This window comes from Atractosteus spatula, chromosome 8 (assembly GCF_055471065.1).
Source record: "Atractosteus spatula isolate fAtrSpa1 chromosome 8, fAtrSpa1.hap1, whole genome shotgun sequence".
Taxonomy (NCBI): Eukaryota; Metazoa; Chordata; class Actinopteri; order Semionotiformes; family Lepisosteidae; genus Atractosteus; species Atractosteus spatula.
In genome coordinates, this window is record NC_142713.1 from 30,636,427 (window position 1) to 30,658,274 (window position 21,848).

The following is a 21,848-nucleotide window of genomic DNA, read 5'->3' on the forward strand; positions in this document are numbered from 1 at the left end:
TTTTCACCGGCAGTCCTGGAGGGGGTTGTACCCACGTAAGGCTGTCGTTATTTTTTTTTTCTTTTCATTTTCTTTTTGCCTGTCCTATCACGTATCTTCACCGGGGCAGGCAGACCGTTTTCACACACTGAGTTTTTACTTTTGTTTTGGCCTAACGCACCCTGCTCTTCCAGACTGGAAGGCTTTGTCTCCTGTTAAAGTCCGGTCTGGTCACCGCTGTGCTAGCGGGTCTTCTTTTTCCCAGGCTGGACCTCGTTGCATAGCGTAAACCCAGCCGGGATGTCGCGATGCACAGCGGCTCATTTTTCTTTTTGCTTTTGGTTCTATTTTTTTCACCCTTTTTTGTTCTTGCTAACCTGACACTGGTGCTTCTGTCCCTCAGTTAGGGGCGTTGACTTTTTACGACTCGCTTTCACACGGTTGCAATGTACAGTAAATGTTTAGGACCAGTGTCAAGTGACAAGTAGCTCCTTGTGGAAAGCAATCTTAATATAGCCACATCACAATTATGACAGGCTGAAAAAGGCTGTGGGAAAACATAACAAAAATAGTAATGCAGCATTATGTGATTGCAAGTGATAGGTATCATCATGCAGAACCTTTCTTCATAGTATATTACAAAAAATAAAGTCTTGCAATACAAATGTTGATTCATGACGCTTACATTAGCATTCACTGCAAAACTGAAATGTACTTTATGAACATTGTAAATTATGAAAAAGACACAGCAGTAGGATAAGACTATAAAGTCAGGAAAGTATAGTTAAACTTTAATGTTAATTCTACTTTGTTAATGCAAAATTTGGTTTCCTTGTGCTTTTATCTTATGAAATTTATCTATTTAAATCTCATCTATTCCTTTCCTGATGCTCGTATACCTTAAGTCCAAACAATCTTCCCACCAGCCTTTTTATTATTAAATAAAATTACTATTATCTGACGCGACTTACAGTATATGTGTATGCATTTTTAGAGCTTGGCATTTCACGGAGGTCATTCAGAATGAAGCATTTTGCTTCCTCCCACCCTGGATGAGAACCCCCCCAGCCTTCTAGTTACAGTCCGTATCCAGAATCTTGCACACCTCTCCCCACTGGTGCTTTTTTGGTGTATTCGGATAAACTGGCATACCAAAACCGAGCCCCATGCAAGTTTCTATCTTCAGAAAAAAAAATCTCGGAATAATTCTAGGAATTGACATCCTCACTTCATGAGCCGCAGCCTCTTTTGTCATGAAAATTGAGGCCAGTGAGGTTGCATTTCATTTCAGAATCCCATTTTGGATGCCGTGGGAAGGTGTGCTTCTCTTAAGCTGTGGGTGGCAGCTGCTGGTGGAAGCGATTAAGGCTAGGAGCATGGCTGGGCCCCCTGCCGTGAGCTGATGCACGGATTGCTGTAAATATCCCATTATTACACCGCATCCTTGCCTCTGTGCTCCGTCTCTTCAGACTTGTCCATCGTGGCCGCCTGTTACTACTGTATAGGCATTTAAACAAATCGATCAAGTCAGGGTAAAGCGGCACTGCCTAGCCAATTAGCATCTGTTTTAGCGCTATGCAAATCCTTGGTGAAGTGCATTTCATTCTGTTTAGTCCAAGAAGATGGCATGTATTGCATTTGAGCTTTTCTCCTGAAAAGCACCCGAACGTGAAGTTGCATCAAGGGTTCTGTGACGTAAGGGAATTTTACAGTAAGTTAGGAAACAAAATATGCGCATCGACAACAGTGCATATTGAATATTATACTGTATATATAAAACAAAGTTTTCTTTTACCGTCTACTTGCTTTTATCTGTGGAATCTGAACTCAAATAGGCAATAATCTTTAGTCAAATAAGTGCCTGTCATTGCATAGTGCTGTGCATGAAAATATATAAAAGCAATGAGAAAAATAATTCTTTGAGAAGGCTAGTTGCAACAAGCTGAGAAATTAGGTAAGGTTTAATAAAAACCCAGACAGTTGTATTCTTTGGCTATTGAAATCAGGATCAGGGAGACATCAGCAGACCAACGGTTGCATGTAAAACTATAAATAAGCAAAGGATCAGTTATATAAAGAGGAGACACACTAGAGAGTTAAGGCCTTGAATGTCACAAGTAATGTTTTAAAATCAGTCTGCTGTTACAAAACAAAAAGGTAGACTGCTTACTAACATGGTTAAGTATTTTTCATCCTTTTCAAATTTTGTTTTCAGGTTTAGATATTTCTCAGTAGTTATTGACAAAATAAAAAAAAATGTGTACAGCCACATGACCGTATTGCATCAAGCACTTTGTTTAACAGACCTTGCAGGGGAGTTACAATATGATACTCATGAGATGGGGACATTGGGAAAGAGAGGTTATATTGACACTGTCCGAAAGCTTACTTTTAGTGGATCTTAAATACTGTGAAGTTTGCAGATTGCAAGGAAGAAAAAGACGCTGTGAAGAAAGTGTTTAAAAGATGACTAAGGACAGATGTGAATTTAAAGGATAAAGAAGGCTGAATATAGTAGTTAATCCACATTATGAACAGTGAGCAGAACAAGAGAACATTACTGGGAAATTGTTCAAAGCTGGATTCATAGGAACATAGATTGGCTATCCCTCACAGTCAAGGGTGGTTGTCTTCCATGTGCCCGAAGGACCAGTACAGGATATGCACCCACTCAGACAGGTTGAGCAGGTGTTGTCTCGGGGCCAGTACTTTTTGATTATTTCACTTTGCTCTCTCATTCTGACACCTTTTGATCTCAAAGTACTGGGCTTCTTCCAGTTCTTCCTCCATCTGCTTCAATCAAGGGCCATAATCGCCCAGGAGCTGATATCAGTCGCTTGTCTCCTGATCTGATTCCCATGGCTAAGATGAGAGAAGCAGAACCTCTTTGGAACTCTGGATTCTGACATCTGGGCAAAATTAAATGAGCAACCCAGCAGAGGTGATGGTAGATGATTCTAGTTTCTGTACTTATGCTGCCTACCTGAGAGAGAACAGTCTAGTTGGTGCATCTGTCTCCAACTTGATACGTAAAGTATTCTGCAAGCAGTGCTGATGATGTGATTTCCATCCTTTTAAATGTCTCTTGTATATTGTCCATATTTAGTACTCGTACATTAAGGTAGAAATGACGACTGCACAGTAGTCTGTCGGTTTGGTTTCAGCTTTTATGTCATGATCCACAAACTTTCGCTTTCTCAAGCAGCAGAAAAGTGCACTTGGAGATTTCAGGCGATGCTGGATTTCTTTGCTAATACTGATCTTCAGTGAAAGATACCTCCCAAGAAAGAAGGACTGTAGATTCTGTTTTTCCAATTATACTGTATACTCTTGCCCTGCTCACGTCTTGTGAGTCCAAATCATTGGTGCTGTTGTGTGTGCATTTTCAAATTCCCTTTCAGAAGTTTCCCTTTCTCATACAGTATGTCTCAATCACTGTATTGACTATTTGGACTATACTCTAATAAAAACTATAGTCACAGCTCTTGTTTCTTCCAAGCGGGTATTCATCCTTTACTCAGCTGTGGATTGTGAAATCCTTCTCCATGGGCAGCAGGCAGAAGGCAGATCTGCTCAAAGCACATGCTGCAGCATCATCGGCATATTGGAATTCAGTTTCTTGTGACCATTTCTGCAATACAACAATTAGAGACAAAAATAAAAGTTTAAAATACAGCCCATCATACAGTATACAGTATAAATCATGGTTGTTAAGGCAGCATGATAAGCTTTTTAAGACAAGCTTTATATCTCTTTTTCCAGCCTAAGGTGTGCAAAATGCTTACTATTTGAGGAAAAAAAAATTCCATCTTAATTAAAATACCTTTGTACTCATAAAGGAATATTGAAACAACGAAGAACCTTGACATCTAGATATTAGATTATCAGTTAATTATTTGAGTTAGATTGTGGCACAGCCAGAGGCAGAGATGATTAATCTTCCTGCTCTGGCTGTCTGTACTGCATGACTCCAAGCCCCTTCGTAATCACTCACTGGGGTAGGGGGTCTTGGCTGTGCAAAGCAGTAGACTAGAGACTTGTTTAAGCAATCTCTTTCTTCAGATGATGAGTCCTTTTCACTAGATGTGCAGAACTCAGATGTGAAGAATGACTGAGGTATTTGGATGAAAAATCTTACTTTGAACCACATTTGAAGACTAAAAGTCTCAAAGGTTTTCATGGAGGACAGAACAGAAGTGCCTTTGTAGAGCGCTTAAAGGAAGGCACCTAAGGAGAGTGAAAGCATTGCAGGACTATGGTGTGATAGTACTGTTAATTAAATTAACATAACGTGAACCATAATTCTTCTCCTTTAACCTTAATGGTTTTATGTGACTGACAATGCTTGAATGAACAAGGTAACAAATATAAAAAAACTGCTTAATAGACTACAATGGAAACTAAAGACCAGGTATTCTTTACACCTACTGTATATTGTGTGGAAAATGGAAAAAGAATCACAAAAAACTAGAAGTGATTCTTTTTTGCTTACATTTTGATGTAGGCCCTTTCTGTGTTTGTTTTTTTCTTTTAGTATATGATTTAATAAATCCATTATTACAGTGTTTAGTGAAGTTTTTAATAAAAAAGTCTCTTTTAAACTACAAAATCATAAAACAGGGTGCTGCAGAGATCAGCATTGCTGCCTCGCAGTGCTGGGGCCCTGGGTTCGGTTCCTGGAGTACTGGCTGTATTGAGTTTGTTCTCCCTGTGTTACCTACTGTACATTAAGAAGAGAATGTGACTAGTGGGTTGGAAGTTACATCCTAGTCCTAGCCAAAGGTGGTGGTGGTGATGATGATGATGATTAACAATAATACAAGCTTAGCAAATGTGCAGAATTAATTGTAATGAACACTTTTCCTAATGACTAATTGTAATTTGCATAGCTTCATAAACTGAGCTGCCTACTCCACAGAGGATTTTTCCTAACTGAATGTTTTATATTTATACATATTTAACTGGCAGTTTGTGAATAAAAAAAATCAGATGCTTAATTTGTTTAAATAATTCATTTTAGACTATCTAATTTGCACACCTGCATTGATTAGTTTTAAAACAGAATTAAAATCTGTGAATAAGATTACCAATCAGTCATTTGTGACTTGAAAAGGAAAATGCTAATTGCCTACACATACAAACTTGCAAATGCTCAGACAGAAATTACCTATGTTTTCTAATACACAGGTAGTTAATGGCTAGACTTTTGCTATTAACTACTATAAGAAGAGTACAGATTTATTTTTTCTTAGGCCATCATTAGAGAAGTGGGGGATTAATAATGTTCTCATTGTTAAAATTGTCACAGTAAATGGTGTCACACCTGTCTGTGCAAAAAAAAAAATTCCAAAGGTTTCCAACTGAATAAGTGCCTATGGATTCCTAGATTCCCTCTGAAGTCAGTCTGTCTTACAGGTTTTCAAAGACACACATCGTCAGCTGTGCTTCATTGCTCTTACTTGCCTATTTGCATTTTAAAAAAAATATGAGTTCTCGGTTTTCACCTTTGAAAGTTGATGTTGATGAAAAAAGTAATCTTCAGTTTCTTCCTGAAAAGTTTCTCAGTTTCAAATAATTTATTTAACTTCAGAAGCAAGCCAAACCCTGACAATGCATTTCCCGCTCGATTACGAGTTAGAAGAAAATGCATTATGATTCTCTGAAAGCTGTGACAAAGATAATGAGCAAGCAAAATCTCCATTGCCAGCTAGCAAGTCCTCAGAAATCTGCTTCCCCTGCTGTGCATCTTCTATTCAGACAAAGAGCTTCTGAAACATTGAAAATAATGAGAAAAATAGTTTATAGCGAATTAACGGGTTATCTGTCTTTGACTGGATTCCAGAACTATGCAATCAAATGATTGTAGAGAAGACTTAAAGTTGATAAGGAAGTATGAGAAAATTGCAAGCCAGGCTAGAAAAAAAAAAGGGATCAGCAGATCTGTAAGAACTATTTGTCTTTTGCTAAACTACAGGTTTTACAGTGCCTTACAAGAGAGATGGCATCAATTCTGAGGAATAATGCATCTCTCGGAGGTCACTGCAAGTTTGCAGGGACCTTTCAAGTCACAACAGTTACTATGATCCTGAAAGGTGGAAAGATCTTGGCTAATTAATGTCCACCCTACCTTGGTGATTTCCGGCCAGCTGTGCACTGCCTCTTTGGGCAATCCCAGTCACTGTTAGCTGGTGATGTGAGCCAGGCTCTCTCTGCTGATGCGTGGGACATAGGTCTCATCATACACTGTGAGTGAGCTCTGTTACTGCCTGAGGTGCTCTGGGAGCCCTAAAGCTTTTTTAGTGATTTTAGAAGCAAACAACTTCACACTTTAATACACAGTTCACTGCTGTGTTTCTGTTCCTTTCAGTAAGAATTACACATTTACTGTCCCGCAAACTTATTTTTTACAGTATCTCATATGTGCTTTGCTTTAATGATTTCCAAAAGTTTCACATTGCCAAGGCAGTCTTCAATATCAGTTGTCATAGCAGTACTTAGTTGAATGACTTTTTAGTTTTCTCTATTTCTCTGTAGCTGCTACATGTACATAACTATGGAAAGAACTTATTTTCTGGGGCCAGTCCTGTCGAAATCACGTTCTTTTCTGAAAGTTTCTCTGTCAGAACAAAGACAGGGAAGACAGTGTGGAGAAACAAATGCTTAATGAAGTTGGAGTCTGCAATCTGGGAGGCCACTTTTTCAGATTAATTTTTGATGTTTTATTATACATATGTTTGTCAAACTTGATAAACGTGTTAACGTGTCATCTTGGGACCAGGCTTGCATTATTTTAGACAGTCTGGGCAATGGGTGGGACTTTTCATATTGAATGGCCCTTCAGATCTTCGGCTTGAAGTCCAGCCTTTCTGTGTTGGTGTTGACATTTTCTTTTCATCTCTCTGCTGTAGGGTATTTGCTGGGATTACTGTCCTGTTCTTTTCTGTCTATGATGTTTGCTACAGAGCAGTCAAATCAATTGGCAGCAGCATCCTCCATTGGCTTCTTTTCTTCACAGTACTCAGCATTTCAGATCTTGCGGTAGAGAAGTGTTCTTCAATTCACTAGGATTAACAAGCAGTACCTTTTCATTTCATTTATGACTGCTACCTGCAGCTTCTTATTTAAGTGTTCTTGTTTTTTTTTTTCCATTCTGTGCATAATGGAGCCCAAACAGCATGAATATTACACACTAATATTCAGCCTGTGTATTTATCGCTCTTTTTTCTTTTGCCTCAGATTGATTCCTGTTAAGTATCCCCTGACACCTTTCTCGTGAAATAATATGAAAACACAAACACACAGACACACTCACACCAGGGCCAATTTTCCCAGAAGTCAGTTAACTTCCCATTATGCCGTTGGACTGTGGGAGGAAACCGGAGCACCTGGAGGAAACCCAAGCGAACACAGGGAGAGCATACAAACTCCACACACACAGCACCCCGTAAGGCGAAACTGGGGCCCCAGTGCAGTAAGGTACAGCAATGATAGCCACTTTGCTACCCATAAAAAACATATTTAAAACAATTTTAATATTGCGCATTGTAAAACAATGCATATTTCATATGGGCTATTAGGTTAATTAAAAGGTGACAAGTCTAACTACCAAACAGACTAGAATTGGCCAAATGTTTTCCCCTTATTTTTAATTATTCTCATGTTAAAAAAAAACATTTCCAAGAATACCACTTACCACATATGCAGAATTCTTAAAGGAAGTTTGTGTGAAAACAATTCTTCCATGAAGTTAAATTAACCTTTACTAACTACTATTTTGATAGAAATCTCCTTTTAATGCCCAAGATTTCGTTAAACGAAGGTGCTAAAGTTTTCTGTTCACGTATCTGAATGAGCAGTTTCTGAAAAGCAGAAAATGAATTGCTCCCAAAACAGAGATGTTCGAATTGCCTCCTATTACCTGTGTTTGAATGGAGGTGCCTAAGTGGAGGCACTCATAACCCTTCCAGAATATTCTTGAATTTAAGATAAACTTTCAAAAGGTTAAATGTGTCAATAGTAAAAACAGATTTTGAGGTGAAAAAAATAAAAACGTTTTTCTTTTGCTTTAACTTTTTTGTCAGTTATTTTAAATGCAAACTTTTGTAGCTTTGAAATTATTTCATTCAGTTCTGTACTGTTATAATTAATTATTGCAGTGAACAGTGCTGTACATGTGACTGTTTTAGAGACTATTTGCATTAATGTGAAGCAGTGAATATTTCAGGAAGTGGGAATAAACTTCACTTGTTCCTACTTTTGTTACCCGTTCTATATTTCCCCAATTTGTTCTGACCCAAAGCGGCATGAGAATGTTCATCATTGCGAAATAATTGCTGGGAACAACCTTTCCCTCCTCTCTCAATTAAAAGAGGGTTCACTTTTGGCTCCTTAATTGTCACACTCTCCTGTCACCTTGAGAGTACAGCCGAGAAGTTGTTTTTAAATTATTTAAAGGCTGTCTGCCTAGAGCTGCCTGGTCCATGAGACACTCATTAATCTTCCTTACAGCTTTCATTAAACCGTTGTCCGCCCCCTCCCTCTTTATCTCCCTCTGTCGCGCTCCCTCCCTTTCTAACCACTTCCACCTCCCCACTTTTCATCTCTTTCTTTGCTCCCCCTTTTTTGCTTTCTAGCCTTTTCTCTTTTTGCAGTTGTGAGTTTGTTTTTCCTCTTTGCCTGTCTGAGCCGCTCAGCTGTTTCTGATGCTCTCCAACTTAACAGGACAGAACAAATAGAAACAGTGACATCTAGTGAGGGTTTCATGACCTTCTCTTACGCTTCAAGCAAAGTACCAGGCTAAGACTTACAATAATTAATCATAATAATTCCTTACACTTACGTAGCTCTTTTCTGGACACTCCGCTCAAAGCGCTTTACAGGTAATGGGGACTCTCCTCCACCACCACCAATGTACAGCCCCACCTGGATGATGCATCGGCAGCCATAGTGTGCCAGAACGCTCCCCACACATCAGCTCTCAGTGGGGAGGCGAGCAGAGTGATTAAGCCAATTCATAAATGGGGATTATTAGGAGGTCATGATTGGTAAAGGCCAATGGGAAATTTGGCCAGAACACCAGGGTAACACCCCTAATGAAACACCCTGGAGTTTTTAATGACCACAGAGAGTCAAGACCTCGGCTTTAAATCTCATCCGAAGGATGGCACCTTTTTACAGTCACTATACTGGGGCATGAGGACCCACATAGACCGCAGGGTGAACGCCCCCTTACTGGCCCTACTTACACCTCTTCCAGCAGTAACCTTAGTTTTTCCCAGGAGGTGTCCCATCCAGGTACTGACCAGGCTCACACCTGATGAGCTTTAGTGGGCTGCCTGATGTGACTTGCAGGGTGATATGGCTGTTGCTATTAGAAACATTTCTTGCATTTGTGTCTAGCTTTTCTTGCCAAAGACTTCCAAAGCACTTGTATCAGGAATTCTAAAATTTGTCAGTTGAATTGGTCTCAGAAACTACCTCCAGTAAAAAAGTGGAATAGAAAAATGTTTCATAATTATTACTTTGTTACTGTAGGATTTTTGATGAAAATCCGTAAAAATGTTTTTCCTAATTAATGAGTGCTAATTGAGTGATTATCTAGTAAGTAGTAAGTGATTATTGAGTGTTAGATTGTTGATTTTGTGCACTCAAAGAAATCTTTGGCTTAATTGCAGATGTCTTGGGTAAGTTTCTGCGATACCCTGCGGAGCAGTGGCCTAAACTGAGCATGTCTTTAACTACTTTAAAGGAAGAGGAAAATGCAGTTTGAAATAATACATACTGAGAGCCTGAAAAATTAATATTTGTTTCTCTGAGTTGTAGATTATCTGGTTAGTAGATCAGCAACTTCTTTGTAAAACGGTTTTGTGAAAAATCTCATTTTGTTTAGTCCTCCTCTGTGATGGAAGTAATTGACCAAGAAGAAGAATGTGTCTTCGGCACTGCGGGGAAATTGTTCAGAAGCTCCTACATTCCACGCTTGTTGCCTCTGGATATTCGCTCCACTTTAGCTGAGCACAGTCTCAGGGCTGTGTTTAATATTTAGTGAACGTGGGCCTTTGTTTGCTAAACAAAGTGATCTCATTGCTCCTTACCTTATAACACTGAGAAAACCAAGGGCTATGTAGGTCATAAAAAAGGCTCTTAGGTGCAATTCAGTCAAGACAAGAAGTTAAGCACTTCCCTAGATAGCCCCTGTGTACATCTGTCCCTCCTGCAGCAGGGCTCATTTTCCTTGTCCTCACAGGCCAGCAGGTGCTGGGCTTGGTAGAGAACCAGAGCGACTGGTACCTGGGAAACCTGTGGAAGAACCATCGCCCCTGGCCAGCTCTGGGCAGAGGCTTTAACACTGGTGAGTAACCTCTTCTGTTGGTGAAATGGGTCAAGCAGAGCCAGGACTCCTGCTAGTCTAAGAAACAAAATACTGTATTTAGTAGCACACAGGTTATCAACACAAGAGAGCAGAGGCTTTATCTGCTGTGATACACAAAACTTTTTTTTAAAAGATGCTGCAGTTCAGCTGGCTTTTAACTTGTGGTCAGGCGGGCTATGATGCACAGAGGCAGATGTGAGCCCTGAGTTAGAATGGTAGCAATTAAATTCATGCTGGTTAAAATCTGCTAGCGACTTGTTTTCCAATCTCATCACAGCATTAAAATTTGCAGTTTTTTTTTCAGATAATTTTATCCCTCTGTGATAGGTGATGTACAAGTTCTGGAACTGATTCTAAAAAAAAAACTTAAGAATTAACAAACTTAGTGACTATTTTATTAGGTAGTAAATATCTATTTAAAATAGATTTAAATATCTTTAAGTCATTTACTGAATAAAACGGAAGTGTAATATTCAGTTCTTTCAATCAAGCAAATGAATAAAATTAAAGTTTAAATATAGCAGAAAATACACATTGCCCAAGACAGCCACAATAATACCATACAGTGATTGAAAATAAAAATATATACATCTAATTACAACAATAATTCTTTATCTGTCCTTCATAATTATAGTTGAAGGTGTGATTTTTCTGCTTGATTCATTCTGAATGCATAAATAAATGATTTGCAGTAATCATATATTCATAAAAACACCATGTTTCAGCAGTTCGCTTTCTTCAGGTGTTCACATCTGTCAAAGGCTCAACAGCTGAAATTTTGCTTTTTTACTTTTCAAAAATTAATAGTTTCTTGTTCCTTTGCAGTTTACATGCAGATGCAGCTCCCCACATACCTCAATATGTATTCATAACTTGTTCCATGTATATTCATGTTTTTTATTTTCTTTTTTGTGGTTGTGGAACTGCCACATTGTTTTATTTAATATCTTCCCGGTCTAGATTTGCTGTTTTTATGACTCTTTATAAAAAGCTTTCCAGCTACAACCCTTGTCCTGCACAAGGAGAATAAGGGCTTGTGATCATGCTCCTCTGATATGATATCTGGTTAGAGCTATATGTCTTTTTGATGTTCTGCAGGCTCCACTGTACCTCACAAGAGAGTTAGTGCCGACTCGAGATATTTGCTGTTTGTTTCTTTATGATCCTAGCCTGGTACATCCCAGAAGCCTCTGTTGTAATCAAAGCCAAGGGGAAAATGGCCTGATACATCCCAGAATCCTCTGTTGTAATCAAAGCCAAGAGGAAAATGGCCTGGTACATCCCAGAAACAAGTGTGGGAATAAGTTAAAAGTTAGAAGTTAGAAGAATCTCCTGAATCGCATTTTTAAACAATTCAGATTTTAAGATGAGTGAAGGGACATATTGCTAAGAACTTAAACCAGTCTAAAGATTTGCCACCAGAATGCTAGTTCTTGCAACATGCATTATTTAGGCTCTTGACTCCTAACTTCAAAAGACACATGTAATCTTGCTTCAATACTTCAAACATGAAATTAAAATATTTTCTTTTTCAGTTCATTAGTTCTTATATTTGTAATTTAATCACCCCTTGTTACTTGAAAGTGAAGTATCATTGCAGTTTTTTGCTTCATTTCCATTTGAAGGTAGCTAATTCCTAGGGTGGCCCTAATTTCAACTAAACTCCTACAGTGAGACAGCTCTCAGTTCTGAATGTCCAATTTCGCTCTCAGCATTTTTAACCTAATTTCTGAATGTACTCCCTTTAACTGAGGGAGTTATGAGGGTGCTATATTCTCACTGTCAGAATCTATAAATACAGTCATTAAACATTGCTAACCCAACCCATAGTTAAACCTGTTGCTAATAATCCAGTAATCCATGTGTTGTCTCTCTTCTCCTTCACCCCAGTTGTCTTCTAGTTCCTCAGAGTACCAGCTGTGGTCCCCTGAAGGTGGCTTCACAGCCTGTCTTTTCTGTCCCACAGGGGTGATTCTTCTCCTCTTGGACCGGCTCAGGAAGCTGAAATGGGAGCAGATGTGGAGACTGACAGCAGAGAGAGAGCTGATGAGCATGCTGTCTACTTCCTTGGCTGATCAGGTCTGAATGGACTTCTTTTTTACAGAAAGCATGGTGAAGGAGATATACAACAATATTGTTTGGCTTGTAACTCTTATCTTTTTTTAGAATGCTTACAGATTTAGGAACATAAGAATAGTCAGAAACACACGGAGGCCTTTCTACCCAGCTACCTTGTTTGGTAATTAGTAGCTAAGTGATAGAAAATCTGATCCAACCATTTCTTGAAAGAAGCCAAGATATGACCTTCAACAACATGACATGCTTTATACTCCCACAATACTTTGGGTAAAGAAGTACCTCTTGTGGGTTTTAAATGCTCTTTACTGTAAAGTACTGTAGTTTCTACTGGTCCTCTGGTTTAAGTTACTGTTGATTCTGGTGAAGTTCACTGGATTGATTTGGTTAGATTTATTTGGAACATATTTCTCTCATTGTCTGCGTTTTTCAAGACTAAGAAGGTTCAGTTCCCTTTGACTGTCAGTGATTTATCCTTGTGTTTAATGGAAAACAGTAGAAGCTAAATCAAGATCAAATATAACTGTATATCCTGGGCATGGTAGAAACAATAAATACTGTATATTGGGGAGACTTAAATGCAGCTATTTTCACTTCTGTGTTGGTGTTGAACGTTCCAGAAACCAAGACAATTGGTAATAGATTTGCAAATCACATTCCTACCTTTTATCCTGCACAGTTGGGTACTAATTGGATAATAAAATTCAGTTATACTGGCTTAATTTTAAAATGACATTTAATATTTAATTGAACACTTTCATTCATTCAGTTTTTTAACGATAGAACCTTCCAGAGAATCACTTTCTGCTTTCTTTTACCATTTGCAGTTCCTTCTCCCCACATAACTGTATGTGAGAACCTGCTTTCACCTGAGAAATCAAGCGTTTATTTTTAAATGCATTTATTATTTGGGGCACAACTTTTAAAAGTGATAGTTTCAGTGTATTATTCTATACTTAATGCTTGGTGGCCTTATAATTTTCCAGACTTGCTTCTTATTTGCAAGGAATTTACTCAGAATTAAAATCCATGAAAATGAGAAATGATGATACATACTGTACACACACAGTTGTCATGCATAGAAAGTAATTTAAAATAAAATATTCTGTATCCTGAGAAAATTGTTTAAAATTACCATACCGCACAATAATTTGGCAATATGCCACTGTAATTTAAATAATTTAACTAAGCAAATTGCTAAAAAAGCAATTCAATCATGCAGTACTGTCCCCAGTAGCTACTTAAAAGCAGCCCCTTCTGTAAGCAACTAGATCCTAGGACTGTATGCTGAACTGTGATTGTTCATTGATGCTTCACAACATCTTGTGAGAATGTGCTCTCATAACTGCACTTTTCTGTTGAGTTTTACTCATTACTTTGTGTGCATATTTACATAACGTACAGATGTGTCTGTACATTTCCCTATGGAAAGCTTTAACCTTGAACCTAGCAAACCACACAAACAGATACAGGTATACGGCTACCTGATATGATTTGAATGGACAGGTACAGCTTCTTTAAAACAACAAATGCAGTATTTATGCCAAGATTCTTTGTTTTACCTTTGCATGCCTTGTGGAGGATGAGCTTCTTTTGCATGTGTTTTTTAGAAAATGATGCATTACAAATGTTATACTGTGCCTGTGGTATATCTACACTATTAAATGTGTTAACTACTCCTGTTTAGTAGTACTATTAAAAGTACATAAAGTAATTTCCTATTACACATAAAAGTAACAAATTGTAATACATTTCCCTAAGTGGAATTGTGACTGAAATACTGTACACATAGGTTTTCTTTCATTTTTGAATGAGGTGTTTTAAACCTAGTCTGATGTGACATTAAACAGATAATCCTCCTGTGTGCCCTGGGTGGAACCTGCCTCTAAATGATCTCTGTTTTTCAGGATATTTTTAATGCAGTGATTAAGCAAAACCCATTTCTGGTGTACCAGCTGCCTTGTTTCTGGAATGTGCAGCTGTCTGACCACACCCGCTCTGAGAAGTGTTATAAAGATGTCTCCGACCTCAAGGTAGGTTACCCCCCCACTGAAAACAAAAATGAAAACATTTCTGCTTTTCAGCTCTTCATCTTTTACCTTGCAGTTTCGGAGGAAGAGCGGTTCCAGGCCTTTTCTCGCTTCAAAACCACTACAGTAACCTTAAGTGGCAAAATCGTGTTACTGCATAACTTAGAATGTTGTGGATTTTATTAAAGTGATACGTCAAAGAATTGCGATATTCTTAAGAGTTTAGAGTGAGAAGCTGTGTCGTTGTGCGGGCTGCCAAAGGAATAGCTAGAAGTTAACTGAAGAGAAAAAAAAATGGCATTTGGCTCTTTTTCTCTTCAGCATGGAAGGAACCTCTGATTGGCATGACAGCAACTTTGCTAATAAGAACAAATATTATTGATACAGGTTGATAATGCTGCAGAATTTAAATTTTATATCCCATTACCCCATTCTTAACAGCTGTCTTTTATCTCACCTTCTCACTTGAGTCAGTTGCACAGGCCAAAAAAATGGAGGTCGCAAACCAATTGTATTGTAAACTAAAACTAAACCAATTGCAGTTAAAGCATTATATTAGCCTTCTTCGAGCATCAGTAGAGGTGACAGTATATACGGTTCTGTAAGACTACACTAAATGATAAAGACATGAGAGAAAGAGCTGAAAGGAGAAGTATACACACTCTGAGAGTGTTTCCTCTTTCATGACCAGGACTACAGATCGATAGGTAATTTGAGCACTAAAGAGACTAGCTTTGGACATTCAGTAAGGGACAGTCGCTTTTGTAGCTGTGGAAATAATAAATTTCCATTTTTGGCGTCCACCAAGCTATATCTCTCATTTTGTTTAGTGATGCGCTCTTTGGAATATGGAAGATGGTTAATTTAACACATTCAGGGAGTGCTTTATCTTTTATTGGATTACCTGCGGGTTCCTTCTTTCCCTATGCATTTGAGCATCAGTTAAAGAATGACTTTTAGTTTTCTGTGTCAAAAGAGCAGTAATTTTATTTTCCTCAGAGATTTGTAAATATCTGTATATAGTAATAGCAAACACAGTAGTGTATGTGCATTGGTGTAAATAGGTATTTTTATTTTTTATATTTTGGTGCCCTTTTTTCACTTTGCTACAGTTTTGTGTCAGGGAGAACAACAAAGGGTAAGCTGCTGAATATTAAATTTGCTTGGCTAGCAAGCTAGTGGCAGAAATCCATTTTGATATCGATTTGATTTTTTTTATTTATAGCTTTAAATCCTCCTTTATTTAATTCTGCACACTCCCATTTTGTGACACTGTTATGTTTTAGTTTTACAGCTACGTGTCTGTGAATGTCCGTGTTGCCGAATCATTTATTTTGGAGACCCTTTCACGTGTTCTGACATACAGTATGAGTCCAATAAGATGTTGCTCACTTCCCTTCAGGTGATACACTGGAACTCCCCCAAAAAGCTGCGAGTGAAGAACAAGCATGTAGAGTTCTTCCGCAATCTCTACTTGACCTTCCTGGAGTATGATGGCAATCTGCTGCGCAGGGAGCTTTTCGGCTGCCCCAGTGAAGCTGACCTCAACAGTGAGAATGTAGGTAGTGTGACTATGGGCAGCTTGCAGAGAGAAAATTCAGTGAGACCCTCCTTAACTCTTCATAGTTTTTAGAGTAATCATGTTGTCCATTGTTGCCTGACTGTTTTAACGACAACCGCCCGGTACCTTTCCTCTCACCCAGTACATAGTCACAGTATTGCACTAATACATACTGTCGCTCCATCCAACAATGTTGTGCTCTAGTTTTGTCACACACTTGTCACACAAGATTACTTGTACGGTACTTGCGTCTCTTAGAGTGAGCTGCACAGTGTACACTACACAACTTTCAGCACTGGCACTGCTTCTTATTTCAAACCTTGAGCGTTCTGGTAAGTGTTTGCTTTCCATGTGAACTTTACTTTCAGTGTTTATTAGTACATATTATGAAGTGTGTCAATCAGAAGAGGCCTAGACAACTCTGGAGCTGGTAATTAGTTTGTGTACAGTAATTAATAAAGTAATGTAAAGTAATGTACAGTAATTAGTACTGTACATAGCCTTCAGCTTTTAATAATCAGATAAACAGCCCTTAGGGGTGTTGTATAACAATTAAACAAACTTAAAATACAAACTAAACATAACTACATGTTACTTCCAATTCCAGGGTTTGGGTCATCTGTACATACTGTACCAAGACTTGGTTAATGAGATGGATTGCTGAAAAACTCACCATGAGACGTGCCAAGTGTTCATAAGATACATGGAGATGCTTGAGACAGTTGCCTGAGATTCAGTCTCAGTTTTTTGCTACAACCCAACTGTAGAGATTTTCACTGGCAGCTAAGCATTGAGCTATTTTTTCTTTAGAGAGATTTGTTGCTAAATACAGTACCTGTACTTCAAAACTGTGCTGAGGTTGCAGAGTTAGTGTTACTCTTAGTTACCATGCTTCCTGGCTACATGCCTGACTGCAGTCGGTATCATTGTCACTTAGCCTGCACAGCTCATTTTGATTATGCAAAAAACAATCACTTCCTAATATTTCAATATGTAATAAGAAGGGTTTGCCTGATGCTACAAGATATGTAATTTCTGCTGTTTTGTGCAGTAAGATATACACTACACCCTACATGTAACATATTGTCTTATTATATTTTACACTGTTCCAAGTTTCCACTGACAAATAATCTGTCATGGATTTTTTTTTACAATCTTCCATCTCAAATATCCTGAAAAGTTTTTTTTTTAGCCAGAATACATGTGAAATACAATCGAAAATAAGGTAGCACAAGTATAATTTCAAAGAAAGGTTTTTACTGGATATGTTAATACTGTATGGTATTTATTTACAAACATACAGCCATTGTCAGACTATAGATTATTACTAGGATATTTTATGCATATTTTGTGTATTGAGCCGTTCAGTAGTTGTATTCCAAAAGTAATTCAGATAAAAAGTTGTAAAAAAAACCTGTATAACTGGTTAAATTCTCTTACTTTTGTTATTTAATGTGAAAATACACTTACCTACACTCACCAGAAATGCACTTACTTCAATTCCATTTTGACTGCATTTTGCAGCTATTTGAAAATTTGCCCAATGAAGATACAGTAAATACGCAGATAATCAGGTCCTTATGCAAAAACACGTCGTAGCAAAGCCGATACACTGGCGTGACGGCAGTAGTGAAAGATGATACTTGTTACTCAGAAGCGTGGGAAAGCAGGCTGATGGCTGCCAGCTGACATACAGTACACCCATTCCACACTGAGTGCAAAAACGGATGGCAGAGCTGACCTCTGAGCTCTCTTTCGTCTCGCAGCTGCAGAAGAAGCTGTCCGAGCTGGACGAGGACGACCCGTGCTATGAGTTCCGCCGGGAGCGCTTCACCGTGCACCGCACGCACCTGTGCTTCCTGCACTACGAGTATGAGCCAACCGCTGACAACGCCGACGTCACGCTGGTGGCACAGCTCTCCATGGACAGGTAAGAGAATGTACTTCACAGCCTTGCTGTTCACACGTGGAAAAATTATTACTCTGCTTATTCATAATGTCGCTTAAAGGGGACCCGCAACGCTATTTTTATGTTTCGGTGTTAAGAAAGAATTGGCATTGACAAGTGCATTTCAAACCAACCAGTGTAAAACCAACAATTTTCATCACCAAATAGACAAAATGTCCAGTTATGCGCAGCACCATATTCTGCTATTCAGAATGAGGCAACAAAACTTCTGGTGCCATATAGTCGCCCTATGACATTGTAAACAAGCAGTCTGGTCAATACGGTACATCTCCTTCAATCCAATACAAATATTGCTCTGGACTCCGAGACGGTTTTGCGGACAAATACAACTTACTTCCAACTATCATGTTGGAACATTTCTTTGGTGAAATGCCTGCTGCACAACCTGTACTTATGCATTGCAGGAAGGGCAGCTTCACATTGCAGTTTACGTAAGCTTCTCTCGCCTGTGGTGAGACCAGGGGTTTTTGAGAACACGGCACATAACAAGTAGTTTCACAGAGTTCACAATTTTGTGTTTAATTTGGAATGTGTTACATTTTGCAAGACCTTCAAATTATTTTATTTTGTTACCGAGATTTAATAACTGGTCTGAGAAATTGGGACTGCAGTCCCCTTTAAAGGCATTATAATGAAAATCCGGGAGGGATGGCAACAGGCAGGTTCAGTCGTCCTCAACTGACTGTAATTTGTAATCAATCCTGGCATCATTTCCTCGCTTAAACATCATAAATCCTGTACATTATCTCCTCCTCTCCCTCGCATTCTTTTTTCGCATCCCTCCTCCACCCCATCTCCACCTCTACAGCTGCCCCTTGGTTACTCCTCGTTTTACAGGGGGGTCCCAGCCTCCTCGTCCCGTGGCCAGGAGGATAACCCTCAGCCAAGCGGGTTAAGACAAAATCGTATAACTTAAAAAAACTCAATAAGCCTTTTGTACGCCTAATTCGTGGCTGTTGTCATACCTAGTGAATTTATTCGGAAAATGTGGACATTGCCCATTGCTTTTTCTTTGAGCAGCTGATTCCATGTCTATGTTTAAGGGACTCCAACAGAGTAAAATAACGGGGGGTCTTACCGTCTAATCAGCTTTCCTCAGCAAGATAAGGAACATTCTGTGCAAATACTGTACGTGGCCAATGAGAATCCAGATATTGTACAAACCTTATCTTGTCTAAATGCTGATCCTTAGTCTGGCTTAGAAGAGATTCTCTTAATAATCTGTTTCCCGGAACACTTGGTATCTCAGCAACTGAAATAGCTGAATAACGCAAAAGGTTAGATTATAATTTGAATGCTGACATTTGTACTTTCCTTTACTGTTGTTGATTCCTTTTTCTATAGTTAGTACAGCAGTTCTGTGACTGGTGTAAGTGACATTGTAAGACTCGAGACAGGCACAATATGAGTCAGTTTAAGAAACAGCCTTTGTGGAAGCAGAGTATAGTGAGAATTTTCCCCGCCAGGGCTTTTGCATCCCTGAGCTCTCTGCAGGAGCAGGAGCTCTGGCACCAGAGGAGAGCTGCCTCTTGTTGAGCTCCTGAAACAAGCCAGACAAACAAGCCGTCGCCAGCTGTGTAACTACTGTACGTACACAGTTGGGATAATAAGCTACTTTGATCGGATAACATTTTCCAAACCTGTGTAAACGTGACAGTTGCTTTTCCAGACAAGTAACAGAATGTGGCAAGCAGTTTATACAGTACTTCTTGTATAAGTGTGACATAGTTCAGTTTTTAAAAAAGACTAATATAAACCTTCAAGTGAACAACCTGCTGCAGTGAAAACATTGCGTGACCATCCCAAACGTTTGTCTCGAGAAGACCACACAACCTCTGCTGAGAGAAAGTCACGTCTGGAGAAACGGGTGTATTTAATAGCTTGGTGTCCCCTGAGTTCCCAGGTGACACAGATGAGACAAAGACAAACACCCTTGTTAAATATAAAGTCCTTGAAAAGGAAGAACTGCTTAAGCAGTGATTATTTTTCAATTACCTTGTTGACATTAGAAGGAAGGCTTAGTAAATGCACATCTGTTCCACCTTCCAAACTCATATTTGTGCATATACCTGTACATATGGCTACCTTCCTATTTTTAGTTTGATTTTATATGGCATAGTTGAAATTAATAGCCGATAACCTAACTGGTATTCAAGAAAAAAGCCCTACAGTGTTCATTTTTCTACAGTGTAAAACTGTTATACAGTAATATACTAAATACATTATGATAATGTTAATTTTGTATAAAATGATATAATACTTGTAATGAGTTGGTAGTAAGATTAAAATAACGTTTAGTAGCACATTTCCCCATTGTGTATTTAGTCCAAAATGAAACTCAGCTGTTAAAACATTTTTAATAAGATATGAGACTCATTAAATCAAGCATATAAGGAGTTAACATTATTACAGTAAACCCTCACTTTTAACAGACTTTGGTATTAACGTTTTTTGTCTGTAAAATCAGAAATGCCCACATGCCAGGAAAGTGCAGAAATAATAAAACATGTTTGCGGATAAATACTCAGAAGATCCAAATATTATATATAGTATAATTTTTCCTGTAGTTTAGTTTTGCTTTTTATTTTATTTTTGTTAAATTTGCCATTTAACGGACATTTGGCAATAACAGATACATCTTCCCTCAGTAAACTGTGTGTAGTGGAACCTTTGAAACAAGTCTCACTCTATTGGCTAAACTCTTTACAAAGTTAATACAGCTGGCTGCTTAACAGTGTTATGTTTGTTAACACCATCAGGCTCCTACAGTACAGTATATGTTGCACAAGAAAAACAGGTCTTTTCAAAATTCAGATGAGTTAAAGTTCCTGGTTGCTATTGTAATTTCATTTTCAGCTGTGTAGTTTTTGTTTTGTACTGTGATGTGAAATGAATATTTAAATCAGATAATGCAAGGATTGTTGTTGCCTGGGTTTTCTGACATTAGGAAAAAGATCATGAAGGTACTGTATAGGATCATTTTGAAATGCCTTGACTCTTGGTCTCCCAGACTCTAGTTTATCTTTGACAGACTGTGTTTGACTACAGCGATTTGCCAGGTTATAAACTGCTGGCTTGAGCATTCCAGATGGTGCTGATGTGTCATTCTGATGGCAGGAAGGTGTTGTTCTCTTGATATGTGGGGAATATTAGTTCCTTTCTGTGTTTTTCTATAATACTTTTCACCAGGCTAGATATTCAACAGGTTATTCAATCAGGTTATATCATTCAACAGGTGCCCAATCAGATTTTTCACAGATTTAGGGCTTATGCTGCAGTCAGTCAAATGTATCGGTCAGTCATGAATGATCAATCAAAATGGTCCCTGAAACATTTAATACAGCACATATCCAAAATCCATAAACATTTTTCTTAAAACAAGCAAAAATAAGCAGCAGTAGTTTTATGTACAATACATTAAGACCATCAGTAGTTCTGATCACTACTGTTTTCTCCAAAACAGTTAACACTGTTTTTGCCAAAGTACAATTAAATACTGATATTTGCAAATTAGAGATGCCCTTTGACATAATCAATTTTTTGAAGGTTAGGGTATAAAATATACTTCGTCCCTGCAGATTCTCATTATACTGTATGTAATTTACTCAAATCTCTTATTCAAACTGCAGTCTAGCCTAAAAAAGATGGGAAACAAACATTCACAGAGCAAATATTATGATACAATAAAGCTTATTCAAGACAACAAGTGGAATAAAGATTTTGCTCCAAAATCCCAAAAATACAGTTGAATTAGATTAGATACAAGTATACTATATGTTATGATTAAATAAGCTGCTTATATTTTAGAATAAATTAAGGAAAAGTGTAATGGAAGCAGTTTAATAATCTGTAGCATATAAG

General features: G+C 38.3%; 1 protein-coding gene across 1 annotated transcript in view; it reads left to right on the plus strand.

Moving 5' to 3' along the window:
- The window catches only part of large1 (LARGE xylosyl- and glucuronyltransferase 1), a 94,878-nt gene that overhangs the window by 64,830 nt on the left and 8,200 nt on the right, over positions 1 to 21,848 (plus strand). Inside the window, exons 7-11 of the mRNA XM_088924145.1 lie at positions 10,226 to 10,330; positions 12,318 to 12,430; positions 14,335 to 14,460; positions 15,860 to 16,015; positions 17,785 to 17,948. Of these exons, the coding sequence (XP_088780271.1) occupies positions 10,226 to 10,330; positions 12,318 to 12,430; positions 14,335 to 14,460; positions 15,860 to 16,015; positions 17,785 to 17,948 (664 nt within the window). The remainder of the gene's footprint in view (positions 1 to 10,225; positions 10,331 to 12,317; positions 12,431 to 14,334; positions 14,461 to 15,859; positions 16,016 to 17,784; positions 17,949 to 21,848) is intronic.